We start from the raw sequence: 17,206 nt of genomic DNA, 5'->3' as shown, positions 1-17,206 counted from the left end.
ATCAAATTTTTCAGCAGTGACCAAAATATGATTACAAGTTGAAAGAAATTATTGATAATGAGGCACTACATTCAGATGGAGAAAAACATATAGAAAGGAATAACTCCTGAGTTTTAGATTATTAATTTCTATTACTTTAAAATATCATCCCACCATATGGTCTGTTGCCTTGATTTTTCTTTCATATCTGTCACGACTGCCACTGTAGATAAATGAGATTGCATAACTTCCAGATCATTCACTGAATGTGGCATTGAGTAAATTACAAAAAGGAAAGGCATATTCTGCAAAGTGTGTTCCCCTGATAAGATGAAGTTAGTGCTGCACATTTATTTCTGACATTTTGGCTAGGTGTGTACCTGTCTCAAGTACTTAAAAACCACAAGATTATTTTCCAGAATTCCACCATGTAATTTTTGCCATTAAACACTAAAAAGGGAAAATGAAAGTCAACCATTCACTATTAAAAGACTTTAATTATTTGGAACACTAGCATAAAAAATGTTTACTTGAAAAGGTTTCTTTCCATTTTAGTCCATCTTCAAACCTGTTACATTATATTTCACTGACTAGTATCACAAATTACACTGACAAGTTTCCTGAAAGTTGCAAAAGACAGAGCTACAGTAAATTGTTCTACAAGTTATTTAGAAAAAACATAAAAGAAATTATTCTTTCCCTCTTCTTCTATGATGAAGCAGAAACTTAACATTAAAGTAACAAGAACAGTCATTATAGTGCTAAGTATATTTGACATATTTAACCTCACAAATAAATAAATATGTACAAGGGAGGTTACAGCATGTACAGAAGCTATACATTGTAGAATTGAGAGCATTCAAGAGCAACTAAGTGACACAGACAGTTTAAGATTACTACATGGTAGTAAAAAAAAGAAAAAAATCTTAATTCAGCAAAAAACACAGGTAGATGTACATTAAACTGTCAGGTTACAGCTCAGCTTCATTCAGGATACTGTGTTTTCTTTTTTATATTTTATTATCTATTATGTTTTATTGATTCCTCATTTTTTCAGGAATGTTTGGTTTTTCTTTTCTTCACTTCTGAACATCTGAATCAGGTAGAAACCTCACAGTAAGCTGCTATGTGAACACTATTACCTACAGTAGTTAAGCAAGTGGGATGATAAAATATAAGTTCAGTAAATGCTTGTACATAATTTCTCTGTAAATTATTTCAATTATTAAAGATATCTGACAACACTCATCCCTTTTTTTAATTACAGTTTCAGTGAATGGGGCTGACTTCCATTCATACACCACAAATGTATTTGCAGTTATGAGACTGAGGTTTCATTCAGGTCCATGTAGTGACAGCAGTGTTCCTGGGTGGAATACCATCAGGACATCCTCCTCCCACCAGGTGTTTGCAGCCAGGGAAAACGTGCCATTTGTGCGGTCACAGCATTAAATGATCTCTGCACACAAAAGCAAGTGCAAAGAGCAGGGAAAGCACAAATCCACATCCCTAATCACTGAGCATCCACCTGCTTGGCAACTGAAAAATCTCAGCACAAATTTATGCTCTCTGAATTAAAATAATTAAATATGTGGCTAAAAATATTTTGGTTAAAAAAAGGGATAGTTTTAAAAATTAAAATTTTGATTAGGAGACATTGTCCACTGAAAGCAGTACTTGAAAAAACCTTTTATGTTTCAGCACATGCCTTCAGAAACATGTGCAGGTACAGTTGTTATAAAGCTTGTCATGGGGTGAAACATGGTTCATGAGGAGAGATGCCCTTTTGGCACTCAAGCTCACTTGCTAATATGTCACACACTTATAGAGAGTAAAACAAGTAAGCATTTTATGCTCTTGTCTGTTCTCTGCACACACAACCCCTCAGCCCTCAGTGTCATTATGGACACAGTATAGCAATGTGGAATTCCTTAATATTGCCTGAACACACGGAACACTCTGTGCATCCAACAACCTCAATCACGTCATGCAACAGGGCAACAGAGGGATACTGATACTGATAAAGTTATGTGCCCAGAAAGATGCTGTTTATTTATTTTTAGTAAACATATTCCAGGTTATCCTAATGCTGCAATGCCATCTGATGGAGGTGTCTATACATACAGTATATGTGAAGCACAGAGACTGACAAACTCATGGCTTTACAAAGAATTCATCTTGTATTTAAATATTTAAACTTAAGTTTTAGCACCGTCCATAGTTTTTAGATTGTCTCTGGTATACGTTGTCATACTTACTGTGTGTGTTATTATAAAAATATGTGTATAGAGAGAGTTCTAGGTATATATTTATATATCTATATATAGTTGAATGTCTTTTTGTTATTTCTATTTGTTGTTTATTTTGTGAAAAAAGAACATTAAATGTTGACTCAAGATGGAAGACACTGCATTTCATACATACCAATCAATAAATGCTGAAACACAACTTTGTGTAAACTGTTTTTCTATGTATATGGGTACAAATTGGCCTGCATTTACAGCACATACTGTTTTGGTGAGTAAGGTTTGCACGATCAGGTCTTTTTAGGCAAAAATGGTTTAAAATAATCCTTTAAGTGGTACTAGGGTTTTACTCACTTATGAATAAAGAACAGCACTAGACATTCAAGAAGCAAGAATCTAACAGATGTCATAGGGAAAATACATATTTTTCAAAAGAAAAAGACCATCAGCAAACTGCACAATAGAAGCTTGCCTGTACTGCATGACATGTCTGCTATTTTCTCCAGGAGTCAAGACTTGCTTCTGTTTGGATTACATAATTTAAAGTTAGGCTTGTGGCTCTTCAGTCTTAAAAGATATTTACACAGGGTTACTATTAGCTGTCCAGGCATCATGTTGGCTAGCTGGCATTTACAGTATGTGCTGTAAATTTAAAAACAGCTCAATACCATGGTAGAAAATTGCTGTTTTCTACAATAGTAAAAATTTTAAAAAACCAGTCCTTAAGTGGAAGCTGTTTGCAGGAGAACACTATAAACTGGGAAAAAATAACTGAACAGGTCACATTCTATGACATCCAATATTCTCAATTTCAGATAGACTTTTTGTATTTCTTTGATTTAAAAAAAAACAGTAAATCAGAAGGCCAGTTAGAACTTTGTGCTGCGACTAAATGTGTCGGACATGATGATATTTTTATAGAAGTTGTCGGAGTGAGGATTGCAGTATCCTTTGACCTTGTCAATAACCTGGTGGACAGGGATGATTGATGTCTGTTCTCCATCCTCTTGGGCAAATTTTGAAGATGGCTTGTCAAGAAAAACATTCTCTAAGAGGAGGAAAAAGCAACAAGAAGAAGTTAGGGCCTCTTAAACAAAATCACAGTTTAAAAGATGTGTCACTCCCACATTGATATGCCTTCAATTGCGACTACTGCTGAACTAAATTACTGCCCTAAAAGTCAGCAAAGAACTTTTTCGCCTAAGATTGATTCTTCTAAATTCTTTTGAGATGTCTGGTTTTTTGGGCACACCTTTCAGGTATCTCTTGAAATTATCCCTTTCTTATTTTCAATGAAGCGTTACTGACTCCTATGGACTTTTAATACATTAATTTACTGCCTATGCTCTGAATCTTACAAACCAAAAACCATTTGATAGTACTGGATCTCCATAAATAGCATGTCCTCATAATAAAGTACTGTAGAATGACTGAACAGATTTAGTTCTTTCAACAGCGGATGTTTTGAGCTATGCACACAAATGATATAATCTGTTCTGGATATAGCAGAGGATATCTTCCATCCTAAAGCAGATAACCACAGCCAAAACTTTGTGCTTGCCTAGCCTCACCTCGTTTTTTTCCGTAATGTGAAGGATGCAGGCTGAAAACTGTAGGAAGGAAAAGATGCAACAACCAGGCCTCCCTTCATAGTCCATGTGCTAGAGGTCAAGCGTGAAGCTGAAGAGGTAAAGAAGCAAGGCAATTCCCAGCCAGACTGGGAAAGTCTGCTTCAGCGGCTCGCATTAGTGCTGTTCAGAGAATGGCCAGTAGGGAGAGCTAACATAGCGAGAAATGAGGAGAGAGCGTGTCTCTCATTTTCTCAAGTATCCTGTCCTAACTGAGGCTCTCTTTCTTATCTCTTCCACTGTAGTGAAGCTGGAATTAATTCCCTGAACCTGGGCAAGATCTCTACCACTGCAAGCCAGCAGTAAGGTGGAGTACCCTGGGAAGCAATGTTTTCTACAAGTGACATTTTTGGTGTCTGTTTACAAGACCTCGGTGAAGTCATCGGCAAAAATTCCTTCTTAAAGGATCATTTAAGAATTAAGCATACTACTTGAACTATGATTTCATAAAAGACTTTTCTTAGAAATAAACCAACTATAAATAAACAGAAAAGCAACCCATCCCTGGAAAAGTCATGATATCAAGCCACAAAAAGAGCACAAAGTGTTGCAAAGGAGAAATGGATCGCAGACAGAGAAATTAAAACGGTTCCACTCATTAAAACAGAAACAGGCATGTTGAGGCTTATCAGGATGATTTGTCAAAGCACACAAGGATGTTCATGGATTGCAGTGAATAACTCCATGTCCAACGACAAATTTCTGAGTACCGAGAGCCTTTCAAATGTATGCATTTACTAACCAATGGCTTCACATCTAAGTACAGGGTAAAAATCATGTATCCCTGAAGTAAATGGGAGTTGTATGACCAAATTCTCTGCAGAGACAGTCTTAACTTCTAATTCACAGAAGAGTTACAGAGGTTGTTTAAGTACTTTCTACAAGTAGTTTGGTTTGGGTTTGTACATAGCTGAGCCACAGGATGCACAGATGACCTGTTTCGTTCACCCATGCGGGTCTACCCAATGTTTGTGTTGGTACATTCCATATTCAAGCAGCAGTTCACAGGATGACTTTCAGGCATATATATTTCATCATTCAGAGTAAGTCTGGGTGTTAATGGATATAAAAATCTCAGTGTCTAGAAGACTAATTCAGAAATAGCCATTGACTATATATAAATACATTACATTTTCTGTAATAACTTTGATAAATACTAAACAATCTTCTGGAACTCAATCAGATTGTTTTTGCTTTTTAATATATGCTTCATGTATGGGTGTTTCACGATAATCTCCTTTCCCCAGACTACTGTACACAGACATTAATGTGAGGACATGGTCAGCTTTCTAAAATGGTATGTTCTAGATGCTTTGTGCCCCATGCAGAGTGCAGACACCCAGAGTTTGAAGCATGCTTGTCCTTTGATTCAGCATCAGTGGTGCAAGATGTAACAGAAATAAGCAGCGTTTCTGATTAGCAAAATCCTCTGCATCAATGAGGACACCATGCAAGAAGCATCCCTCCACCCTGATCCAACCATGCATTCAACAAAAGCAATTCTCACTTTACCTGTAATGCTCCACCACTGATGAGGAAAGGGCCTTAGAAGACATTATCTACACCACAAACACATGAATGCTTGTGTCAATTCCAGGGAGCACATTATAACCATATCAACAAGACTTGCCAAGGCATGTAGCTATGACATTCTTTGCCTGTAATTTAGCTAAACTGGCAAACTGAGAAGTTCAGCTGTATTAACAATCAGAATCTGAATATTATCTTTTATTACTTTAATTATTTTTACACATGAGAAGATATGTCAGTATTTAAAAACCTAGTGCTATCAAAAATTCCTGTGGAGTATCACAATAAGATGTGTATTTTTAGAGAACAAAGTAAAATGTATTAAAATTCCATAAAATAAAAAGAAAACTGTTGTATTTCCTTAATGTTGAATAAACCATCATATGAAAAACTTTGATTGCATTAAGAACTGCAGTCCCTTTTAGGTATAATTTATGTATGGGATTAAGCTCATAATTTTTGAAGAATATATGTGAGCAAGTTTATTTTAACTTTACTCCTTCTTATCTAGAACAGTTTCTTTGTTTTACTTTAAGAGCACCTTGCAAAAACTCCAGCACCAAGTCTTCTTAATTGATATCCTGATAAAAAGCCCTGAGTCCAACAAAGCATTTAAGCATATTTTTATCATTAATCCCAAGGATCAAGGATCTAAAGACTGATCTGCCATGAGTACAAAAGGGAATCCTCTGTCTGCTGCAGAAAGGGCACAATGCTGTCCACCTCTACCATTAAATCAACAGTAGCACTGTGATCAGTGGATATTAAAGATGCTGCTTGTGGAAGACTGCTGGCAGAAGTGTTCCTGCAGGGAAGAGATGAATGAACAGCTTGATCAGGGCAGCTGGGTGTACTGCACACCGAACCTGACCCAGCAGCAGGGACAGGCAGCCTAGGAGGCAGGCACCAGCCGTGTGCTCCCAGTGCAGTTGGGAATAGCAGACCTGAGAGCAAGCTCAGGTGCTATCAGTTATCAGGAATTTCTAAAATGCTTCTCATTTTTACTGTATTCAAAGCAGATGTAACTCATGCATATTCTCAATGAAGTTTTAAACTCTTAAAATACTTGATGCACAATCCCTCATGCTAATGGATGCACTGAATCTTGGTTAGTGAGAAAACAACAGTGTAATTAATTTAAAAAAGGAGTGTTTGTGCCTAACTGAAGCTGGTAATGATCATCAATAAAAAAAATAGAAGGTATTTCCTGGAAACTATGCCATGCATCAAGAAAGGAGAGCGTGCCATCACAAATGAGACATTGGGGGCTTAATGAAAATAATTAATACTTAAGAAACAACATAAATTCCCTTCTAGTCAAAACATCTGCATCAAAATATTTTTTCTAATGAATATTTTAAAGCAAGTAAACACACCTTTGAGTTAAATATGTGCGCAGATTTTATTTCCACTGTATTTATAAAAGACTATTGTATAATAATGCTATGTGACTTTACAAAGGACAAAAACATGCACTCACAAAAACAGAGTAACAAAAAAAAAAGCCTGAACTATATAAGTGAATTTCTGAAATATTATCTCAGACACAACCAAATTTGTAAATCATTGCAGCTGCTCTCTCTCTTTGGTCCCTTAAAAAGCTTCTTAAAATGAGCATATTTTCATGGTATGAGTGGAGTACAGATGATGCCTTTTATTACATATACTATTGACATCTAAATAAATAAGCAGTAAATATGGTTATTTGTAGAAGGGCAAGACAATGCACACTCTGGGAACACCGTATCCATTTCCGAGTAGGCTCCATTTGTCGTTTTACCCATAAATGTGTTACAGTTAGATGAAGGGAGATTAACCAAGACAACCAGCTGTGGACTTGGAGTCTGAAGACTTGGTTCCTATTTCCAGCTGTACTGTCAGCTTTCATGTTACCTCGGGTGAAGAACGTCATCTCTCTGTGCTTTGGCTACCCTGTGTTTACAATAGGATAATAAGCAAAATTTGCTTTCATCAAGCCTATTTCATTTTGTATGGGAAGATATGGAGATCAGATCTATATATTGGATGTATTGCATGTTAGGTAATGGTTCTTATTAAACAGTAACATATATTTTAAAAATACTGACACTGTACGAATTGATGTCATTTTCCCTTTTTAACCTTTGGGTAGAAACACTTGCTATGCCTTTAACACAAACCCATGTATTCACAGATGCATTGGTTGCAGTGCAAGAACTCACCTGTATGGCTGTTTCGTTTGCAGTATGTGTTTGTTGTAGATTTTGATTTGGAGGTTAGGTAGGTTGAATTGGAGCCGATGGAACTAGAGGATAAGGATTTCCCAAGATTATCAGAACTCTTCTTTATAATATTGGTTGCTGTTTTGCTCCAATCTAAAAATGATTGAGAAGTTTTACATAAATAACTACCATAGGTAATATATGCCTAATTTATTCAATTACAATTACTTTCAAATATCTGATGCATTTCTTAGTATTGTTTATAACAAATATCCTATCCTTTTCCTGTTAGGTAATCCTCTTTGGTTCTTAAGAACGATAATTCCTACTTGATTTACCCTACTGTAGCAGTTGAAATTGGTGGCTCTAACATTCTAACAACAGTTTTGTCTGGACAGCAGAACTGCAAGTATGACCTGGCTTTCCAGAATGCAGAAGAGCAGAGAAGCTCTGTAACAGTGTAGGGACACCAAACTGTCCTGACCTGAAGGGCAAAATCCAAAGGTGATAGGAAAGGGATAGATAGGACCATTTACAATGATCTTATCATCTGAGGGTTTGATCTGCTGCTGAGGAAGATACTACATACTAACAACTAACTTGTTTAGCATATAGACTCACAATTTATATAATAAAGATTATTCAGGAGTTCACATCTAAAGAATTTTGTCCAAACCATTAAGACAATAGGCTCTTATGCTGGAACAATTTCTAAAATTAAATTAAATAGCTAATACCAATAGACTGATTGAAGAAAAATAACACTTAAAAACTCCTCACAAGTGTCCCAATACCACTAGAATAAAAGTATTTAACTACTTTTGTACCATACAATTGCAGGGAAGTGCAGGAAGTTTCACAGTTTAGTCACCTTGCTGCTATTCACTGCACTTCAATGAAATTCACAAAATGGAAGAGAAGTCCAAGTCAAAGACATGTGGGCCACTTTAGTCTTGATTTAAATCAAGACAAATACTTTACACTAAATTATTGCTAGAGTGTTTAGGTATTCAAGTTCACATTTGACTTACATTTCACTGTTCTGCCTGAAAACAGTGTCAAGTTTGTGGAGATTAAAACCAGCCCGTGGCGATAAACTGGTTAATGCCAAACATAATGATATCACATTAACTATACCACTGAAATATTCAAATCCTTCATATTTTTATTTCTACCATATTCATATCCACAACCTGCTCAACAGCAGCATAAGAAAAAAAAAAAGGAAAGAATTTGATCCATCTTTGTTTTTCAGTTCAGGAGCTATAAGATAAATCACATGGAAACTGAACATATGAAACAATTTGGATGTCCAATCAGAATGGATATGATTTTCCTAGTTTCCTTATTAACTCTTTGAAATAAGGAATGAAGTTTTCCTGCTTGCAAAAAAAGAAATGAAATTAAATTAAAGGAATGAAAGTTTACCATAGAAAGCAATGAGCTTATGCCACCTTACACCAACTGTAGATTTGAACCTGGTCCTTGAACAAGAACCATATGAGAAAGAACGATATGGTCCAAGTCACCACATCAAACAGCAAAGGAAGAGCCAGTTGCCTGAACACAGCAGACTCATTCCATCCATGATGGCCAAAGATGCAGGAAACTTTAAGTATAGTGGCCCAAGCACTGCACTTTTCATGTGTCCAAACCAACATCTCTCCTTTCACTCTGACTTGCAGATGAAGGTGAATTCCAGTTCTAGGACCTAATAAGGCTTCTTTAAAAGAATTTTCCATGTTTCTGTGTCTTTAATAGTCTCTGAATTCAATGGCAAAGGACAGGGCAGTTTAAAAAGGCGAAGATAAAAGCAAAAGAAGTCAGAATACTTCTATGCAACTTTTAAGAATTGCTCCTACATCAGTTTAACAGTCCATACAATTCAAAGTCAACATACTTTAATATAGGAGAAAATGAGTAAGACTGGGTTTGGAATGACAAAGTTTGAATCTCTTTATTCTTATTTTTTTTTCTTTTTTTTTTTTTTATTATTTTTAGGGTATGATGGGCCTTCCAAAACCATGCCCATATCACTACAAAATATACCAGCTGCATTTAATGGAACCCTGAAGGACTTGAGAATTTTTATGAAGTGATATCTGAAAAGACTCCCAGCAATTATTAGTAGTGATATGAGCCTGTGATTAACCTATTTTTCCACACCTCTGGCTTACCTAGTATGATATTAAAAATAACATAGCAAGCTGTTTACCTGGACTTTTATAGATAACTGCAGCACCTAAAGAGGGGAACTGTGAACTGTCTTTACCTGAATTGTCTGCCAGTCGGAATCTGCCACAACAGAGATGTCTCCTCCACTGTTTCTGCACATTTTCTTTCATAGCACAATGGAATACAAATATAAACAAGCCTGTGAGAAAAGCAAATAAAAAAAGGAAGCATGTTTTTATAAAAAGATTAACTGAAATTTGTAATCAGAGGACTATGAAGTACAAATAAAAAAAATCATCTTAATATCATCTTAATATTAATATAATTTATTAATTATATCATCTATGCATCATTTAAGAGGTATGGAAAAGAACTAAAGTTTTCCCATCCTCCATTTGCCACGTGTCTGGGACATCAGAATACACAGATTGGGATGCCTTTTATTAGCATTGTTGATTCACCTCAGTGTTCATTTTTATTTTTTCTTTTTTTTTTCCCCCTTTGCTTAGAGGAAAATGAAAAGGTGTTTTCTTTGAAGCAAATGACTATTCTGCACCCAACAGGACTGCAAGAGACATTATTATTATTACATTACATTACATTACATTACATATTACAACATTATTATATTAGCAAGGAGATACTTTATCTCCTGGATATGGTTCCACATGTACAGAACAGTGGGCTATATTCTTTTAAAACCAGACATCTTGTAAATGAATGAAATGGTGCCCTGAAAATCCACTTGGATTTATGTGTATGAAATGCACGTACTTGAAACGATTATGAAAATGGTAAGAATATGTTCACAAGTGCTAATTAGGAGTCCAGCTACTTACTTCCAAAGACAACTAACTGATTTGCATAAGCAATTGTAATGTATGTGTTTAAGAATGTTTTGCTAGAGTTGATTTTTCTCATGCAATTATAAAGTCTTTATTTTCAAGACAGGAGATTAGCATCCTACCATGCGATAAGGTAGGTCTTGACAGGGTGTACTGTAAGATTTCATCACCTAGAAATGTACTTTGGAGCTAAATACAGAGGTTGGAAGTCTCATATGCTCCTGCCTCTTCTCAGACAGGCACTGGCTGTGTAATCTTTTGTTGTTCTGTGGCTTAGCCTATTTCCTGTTTTACTTGTATTGTCTATGAGAGAGACAACCTGAGGCTGAACACCTGACAGCAAAATGCTACTGCCAGATCCTTCTGATTATATCTTAAATGTGAATAAATGCTACATAATGTGGGCAAACATCATCAAGTGGCTTCCTCTAAAACCATTCGTTTAAGATCATCATGAATAGTTCTGTATACTAATGTATACTGTATTTCAGCTGTCAGAACACAATGGCAGGGTATAGTTTAGATGTTAATGGTCCGGAGAACCAAATTATCTTCTCTCTCCCAAACTGCTGAGGTCTAATTTTGAACTAATGCATGTCATTGAACTGGACTTATTTGCTTATCAGGACAGGTTGAGACCTCTAGAATCAGCTAACTTCAGGTAGGGGTTGGGTCATGAAACACAATTTTTCCAAAATTTTCCAAGAGCTGATGGGGAGAAAATGGAAAAGCACATTTTTGAAAAGGCATCACCTTAATGCATCTCAACTCTCTTGGATTATGGATATTGTATTTGCATTTGGTAAAGTATTTTTACTGTGTGATTTGTTTAAAGCATAGAGCAAGTCCAATGCAACCACTAGCAGCTCTTACAGGGCTGGAAATATGAAGTAATTTGTGGCCCAAAGTTCTTCTTAGGGCTTTTGCATAGCTTACAGACTTAGTAAATTGATACTTAATTAAATTGCAGTGAATGTTCTGAATGGTTAAAAAGAAAATGCATACTCCATAGTAATGCAAAACAAATGTACTGCATTAAGTACTTTGTCTTTGCCCTGTCTGGGCTTGGTCTCCAGAATTTTTTTCTCTGTATTTCATTATTCATTAAGTTTACAATGTGCTTTTAGTAGTACAGCTTTGGTTTTGTTTCCCAGAGACAAATCAGACCCTAGGCTTGGTTCTAGCTTGGCTCTGACTTGAAAGTATTTGGCTTGCCCAGGCATATATATAAAATGAGCAGCCAAAAAAGAAATGTTCCCATATTTTTCACTGTGAGTGTCAAGGAGAGAAAAATAATTTCCTTTGTAGATGAAACAGCAAAGTACAGTAACACTAGCAGTTGCTGCAATCTGCTTTTTCATTGCCAGTGCACAGAAAATTGCTGCTGGAGGCTGCTGGTATGGCTTGAAATACTCATGCAGCTTTCAAAAACTTGAGAGAAAACAGGTTATTTACCAACATCTCTATAATTAAGCTGCTAATACTGATGAAAGACTTGCCATATTGAAATGCTTTTTGCAGCTAGAAAAGGCTTCCTGATACAGATTTGCCCCATTCCATCCCCTTACGGCTAGATGAACACTGCACAAGCTATATAGGATTTTAAACATCCTCTTCCCTTATTCTTTAGCCTTGCCAAGCTCTTTCTGACATACCAATTAGTACTTTCAGATAGAAGATTTTTATCTCCTATTGCTTGATATGACATGCTTCAGCCTAGACTGCATCATCTTTGCTACCACAATCCATGAAAAGCTCATCACTCTTCTTGTTACATTTACTTCTTGTCTTTTTCAGTTTCATGTTCTGACTTAACTGCCTTCCAAATATTCATTTTCCATTAAATAGTGTTATTATCCCACTTAGGCAGTGCTGGCCAACCTTATATGCACTCTGCACATACAAGCTTAATTGATTGCACTGGAAATTCTGGTTCCAGAGAACTTGTTCAATTTGACCCTTGGCAAGATTTTCAGAATTTAAGTCTTTTTTCATGTTCTTCCCATACTTCTGATCTCTCTAGACCTGTCTGAGTTTCTAACACAGATATAATGCAGTAAATACTTCATTATGCTGCTAGGGGAGTATCAGAATCTGTCCTTTGGAAAAAACAGTCTCTAGTAAGAGCACCACATCCAAATACTTTTTGTCATTTTGCTTAGCATTTTATGTTGAAAATGACCCAAACAAAAACCCACAACATGATTCTCCTTCCATGAAATCTCAATAAATCTTTCAGCGCAGGAAATACATCTCAACAGTATCAGATAAAATCCGCACAGGGTGATATTAAGTACTTTTTCCATAAAGAGAAGATGTTCTGCTGACCTTATGAAAATTTCATTTTTTATCTCAATATTTGTGTTGCATAACACATACTCCTTCAATTACATTCTTGAGAGTTTTTTTGTTTGTTTGTTTAGGGGTTGGTTTGGGATTTTTTTTTGGTTTGGGGTTTTTTTGTTGTTGTTTTTTTGTTTTTTTCCTGGCAGATTTAATTTTTATGTCAATATGTGTGTGGCATAACACATGCACTTCCAACGACCTCAGGGTTTTCTCTTCTTTATGCATTTAGTTGTTCTGCATAGGTGGGTACAGCAAGTACTGGTAGAGAATTTTATGACAGTTGAAACATATGCAAATTTTAGCTCTGAGCTGAATTTTTTTAAATGTAGTTCTGTAATTTATAGCCATTTTATTACAATTTACAGCATTTTTCAAAAAGACAAATTGTTCTGGAAAAGTAAAATACTGAAAAATTGAGTAATGGAAAGAAAAATAAGCTGACTGTAACAGTCAGTGGATTTTTCTTAGGTGAAGACTATCCCATATGTCTCTGCTATCTCTCCACACTGAGACAGGACTGAATTTTAATTTATGAGTTTCTCATGCCTTAATAGAACAGTTATGAGTTTTACAAATTCTCTACAGGAATAAATTAAGGAAAAAGGCTTCCTATATTTGTTATAATCAGTGAAAGGAAATGCTGAAGGTCATACAGCATGTGTCTCAAAAGAGAACACTGCAGACTGTTAGCTAGGAAGATCTCTATTTATAATATAGTTCATTTTAGGGAAAAAGACCTTGAAACTGTAATTAATTTATGTAAGATATTCAACCAACACGTAGTTGGTATCATTATTCCACATAAGGGGAAACTAATGATGGTTTAATATCAAAGGAAAACCTAGAGAGCTCAGATATCAGCTCCCTAGTCCAATCACTGGACATAGTATGCCCCAGAACAGTAACAGATCAAATATTATTTGTTCATAGAACAAAAACTCAACTTACCTTGCAATGAATTGAAAATTGAGAAGAGGTACAGGAAAGCAAGAGTTAAGGGACCCCAGGCAAAAAAGGCAAAGCCCCATGTCATGCCCAGGAGGAAGGTCAGGCTGACCACGCTACGGAGGTTCCTCAAGATCTCTTCCTTCAGGCTCCGGTTGGTTCTTTTCCCATTCCTCCCACAGATTTGCACCATCACCACAATAAACATGGCAACATTCATCAGAAACATGATTCCAAAGTAGCCAGCACAAGTCACGTAAAAGACAACTTCATTCTTGATCCAGCAGCTGTAAAAAAATTTAAAAAAATAAAATAAAAAAGGATAATTTTTGTCTAATGGAAACTATCCTCCAATTATTCATATGACTGAAGGAAAATGAGTTGATTTCTGATACCACTGATGCAGAATTAGAGTGTAAAATGAATCCTTTGTCCATTTTCAGTTTGGAAACAGGATGAAGCCCAGAGGCATCTTAAGTGACTATGGCCTATAATATTACCATACAAGAAATCTGAAGGCTGTGCCACATTTTAGTCAAAATTATTTAAAAAAGTGGGAACTGCAATCTCATAATGAAAAAAGTTTAGAGTCAGTACAAAAAAAATTCACTGTTGTCATCTGTGTGAAGCATTGAGTGCTTTAGTAACAGAATGAGTGAACTTGGATCTTCGGTGTCAAAATCTCAAGTTTCTGCCACTGGAGCTAAAGGAGAACTTGAACATGTAAGAACTGGAGAAGTAGCAGGACTTTTGAGGTAGCCATTTGACAGTCAGCCATATGAGAGCTCTAACTAATTCCTCATGCAGCAAATGGCCTGAATGCTCAGCATGATACTAAAGTAAAATTAAAAAATTAAAGTTTTATTTATCATGATGAAGCTTTGCCAAGCGAGGCAAAGAGCACTCACATAAAAGTTTTGGCATTTGGAGTTATTATCTGGACATCAAGAACATAGAGGACTATTGAACTACATTGGCAAAAGGATGCTTGATTCACAAAGGAAACTTTTTATACAAATTTTTCCCTTGCTCTTACCTAGAAAATATACTTTTCATTTAAGACAAACCAAAACAAGTATTTTTATTTTATTTTCATGACAAAATCTGTAAATTATTCTTTTGCTACAGGCATGCTTGTACCTGGTGTTGGGTAATGCAGATTTCCCTTAAATTTTTCTAACAGCCTTCTTCACATTACAGATTCTAATCATTCAAAATACAGTTTTGCCCTTTCTGCTTGTTTAATGCACCATTGACTTTTCCAAAGCAACTATAAAGCCTAAATTTCAAGAGATCAAAAGGAATACTCACAAATCATCTCCTCCTTGCCCATTAGCATCTCTGCCATATAACTCTTTGCCATAAACGTGACTTGCATTTGTATTAGCACTTGCTAAAATGATTGCTATCACCAGAGCTGGCAAACCTGTAACACAAGAAAATTTGTGAGCTTTCGAATCTCCTAAACTTTCAAACTCACCATGCTAAGTTGAATTATTGATGTCTCCATTCCTACCAAAATTCTTTGGTGCAGAGCATCCTGAGAAAACTGCATTAAGAAGGTAGAAGGAAATAATTTTTCAAACAGTACAAATATATTGAACTATCAAAGCAATTAACAGGCATTAATTAATAAGCCTTGTAATGTTCTGTATGGTAGAAGAAATTTACTACATGATAAGGAAATTGAAGTAAAATAATAAACTAAAGTAAAATGATATCCCTTAATTACCCAAAGTTAAATTTGCAACTGCACACAGGTTCTCATTATAGTAAGAAGATTAACAAATTATTGCAAAAATGAAATCTAGTCGAGGCATGGTATTAGGAATTTTTTGAGGGACTTTTTTCATGCTAATGTGAATTCATTAGGTTGTGTAACTGGGGAACATGGACTAAATAAAACCTGTAATTTCTCCACTGCTTTTCTCAACCACATTATGTTACATATCTTCTACAGGATCATACATATTATATATAATTTACTTATATGTGGTCCCCTTGCTTCTGTAAAGCAAACCATGCATTTCTTAATAAAAAAGCAGAGGGAGTATTTGGGGAAAATAGACAAGTATGCAGAAGAGAACTCTGCAGAAAGGTACAGCTCACACAAAAGAAATGTACATTTCCTGATGTGCCTTATTTACGTGTCTTATCCTTGCTATAACAGAACAGATTCAAAGGGGAAGAGGTTAATTTGCTTTTCCGACCACTCAGTCCTTGTCCTCTGCCGAGGTTGCCAAAGAGGATGCTAGTTGCCAATGGAAAGACATCAATTAGTACATCAGCTGTACTGAGGTCAGTGCTCTAGCCGTAAGGTTAATGGCTTTGTATTGTCTTGTATTATTTCAAACACAATATGCACATTCAGGGAGAAAACACAGATTCCTGATACAGACAAAAATGAAGAATAAAAGTCTTGCTGCCTGAGCCTTGCAGCAATTTTTCAGTATTACTTTTTCCATTTCTGTCCTGCTGTGTACGTTGCTTAGGGCAGCCAGGATCTCTTTGTGGTTTGAACACTGCTGAATCTCAGAAAGTTTTGGTTGTTTCTGATTCCACAATCGGCTTTGTTGGCAAGAAAATGTAGGCTGGACTCAGGAGTTTTTGAAAGTCAGTACAAAACCTCCATAGGCTTTGCAGTAACTGCAAAAGTTTCTGCATTCATCGTGTGACACAGTTCTCCGTCTCTGACACGGCACTCCCATTTCCCCTCTCCCACTCTGGCCTCTTTGGAAAACGAGACTAGTTTATCTGGTCTCTCTGCTCATTCTGGGGCTGGGAGCTGCTCTGGGTGGAGAGTGCCAGTGAGAGTGCATTTACACAGAATCACACGGGGGAACTCGGTGACAGGGAGGGCTGGCGGTGTGCCGGCACTGCTGCAGGCTGGGGGAAGGAAACGACACACTGATATGCATTCTACTCTGCATTTCTGACAGAGACCTTTCACATATATGTTTCTCTTTTACAGAAAGCATTTTATACAGCAGCATACCCGCTATGTAAATATTGCTCCTAATGAACTCACCCCAGCCAATGATGCAAAACTTCAGTATGTATCGCCGTATATACGTGTTGAACACCTTCACTAGAGCAATGTACATGTGAACAGCTTCCAGTCCCATCCATGTAAAGGTGGCCAGAAGAAAAAAGTGCAAAAGTGCAGCTACAGCTATGCAGAGGCCGTCGATATCGAAGGATGCAATCCAGCCATCAAGCAAAAAAATCAGGTTAAGGAAGAGCAGGGCTGTGCTCAGATTCATCAGGATTTTGGATGGATAATCTCTCCGTAACTTCCTGATGAGAGAAAC

The 17,206-nt window shown here is 36.3% G+C and overlaps 1 protein-coding gene across 3 annotated transcripts in view; it reads right to left on the bottom strand.

Annotated features, from left to right (window-relative positions):
* Positions 1–456: 456 nt before the first annotated feature.
* The window catches only part of ADGRG6 (adhesion G protein-coupled receptor G6), a 110,411-nt gene continuing 93,661 nt past the window's right edge, over positions 457–17,206 (bottom strand). The window contains exons 20-26 of one of the 3 annotated variants that reach the window (XM_014263578.2): positions 16,924–17,192; positions 15,207–15,321; positions 13,899–14,182; positions 9,857–9,958; positions 7,585–7,737; positions 5,366–5,412; positions 3,138–3,273 (exon numbers count right to left, since the gene is read on the bottom strand). In XM_014263578.2, the coding sequence (XP_014119053.1) occupies positions 5,399–5,412; positions 7,585–7,737; positions 9,857–9,958; positions 13,899–14,182; positions 15,207–15,321; positions 16,924–17,192 (937 nt within the window). In that variant the 3' untranslated portion in view covers positions 3,138–3,273; positions 5,366–5,398. Of the gene's footprint in view, positions 3,274–5,365; positions 5,413–6,766; positions 7,316–7,584; positions 7,738–9,856; positions 9,959–13,898; positions 14,183–15,206; positions 15,322–16,923; positions 17,193–17,206 lie in introns of those variants that run through there. The other 2 variants (XM_005518445.3, XM_014263579.2) reach the window with 2 other exon arrangements.

This window comes from Pseudopodoces humilis, chromosome 3, assembly GCF_049639895.1.
Source record: "Pseudopodoces humilis isolate 2021_Gansu_Grassland_sample_001 chromosome 3, ASM4963989v1, whole genome shotgun sequence".
Classification (NCBI taxonomy): Eukaryota; Metazoa; Chordata; class Aves; order Passeriformes; family Paridae; genus Pseudopodoces; species Pseudopodoces humilis.
This window is presented reverse-complemented; position numbering and strand designations above follow the sequence as displayed.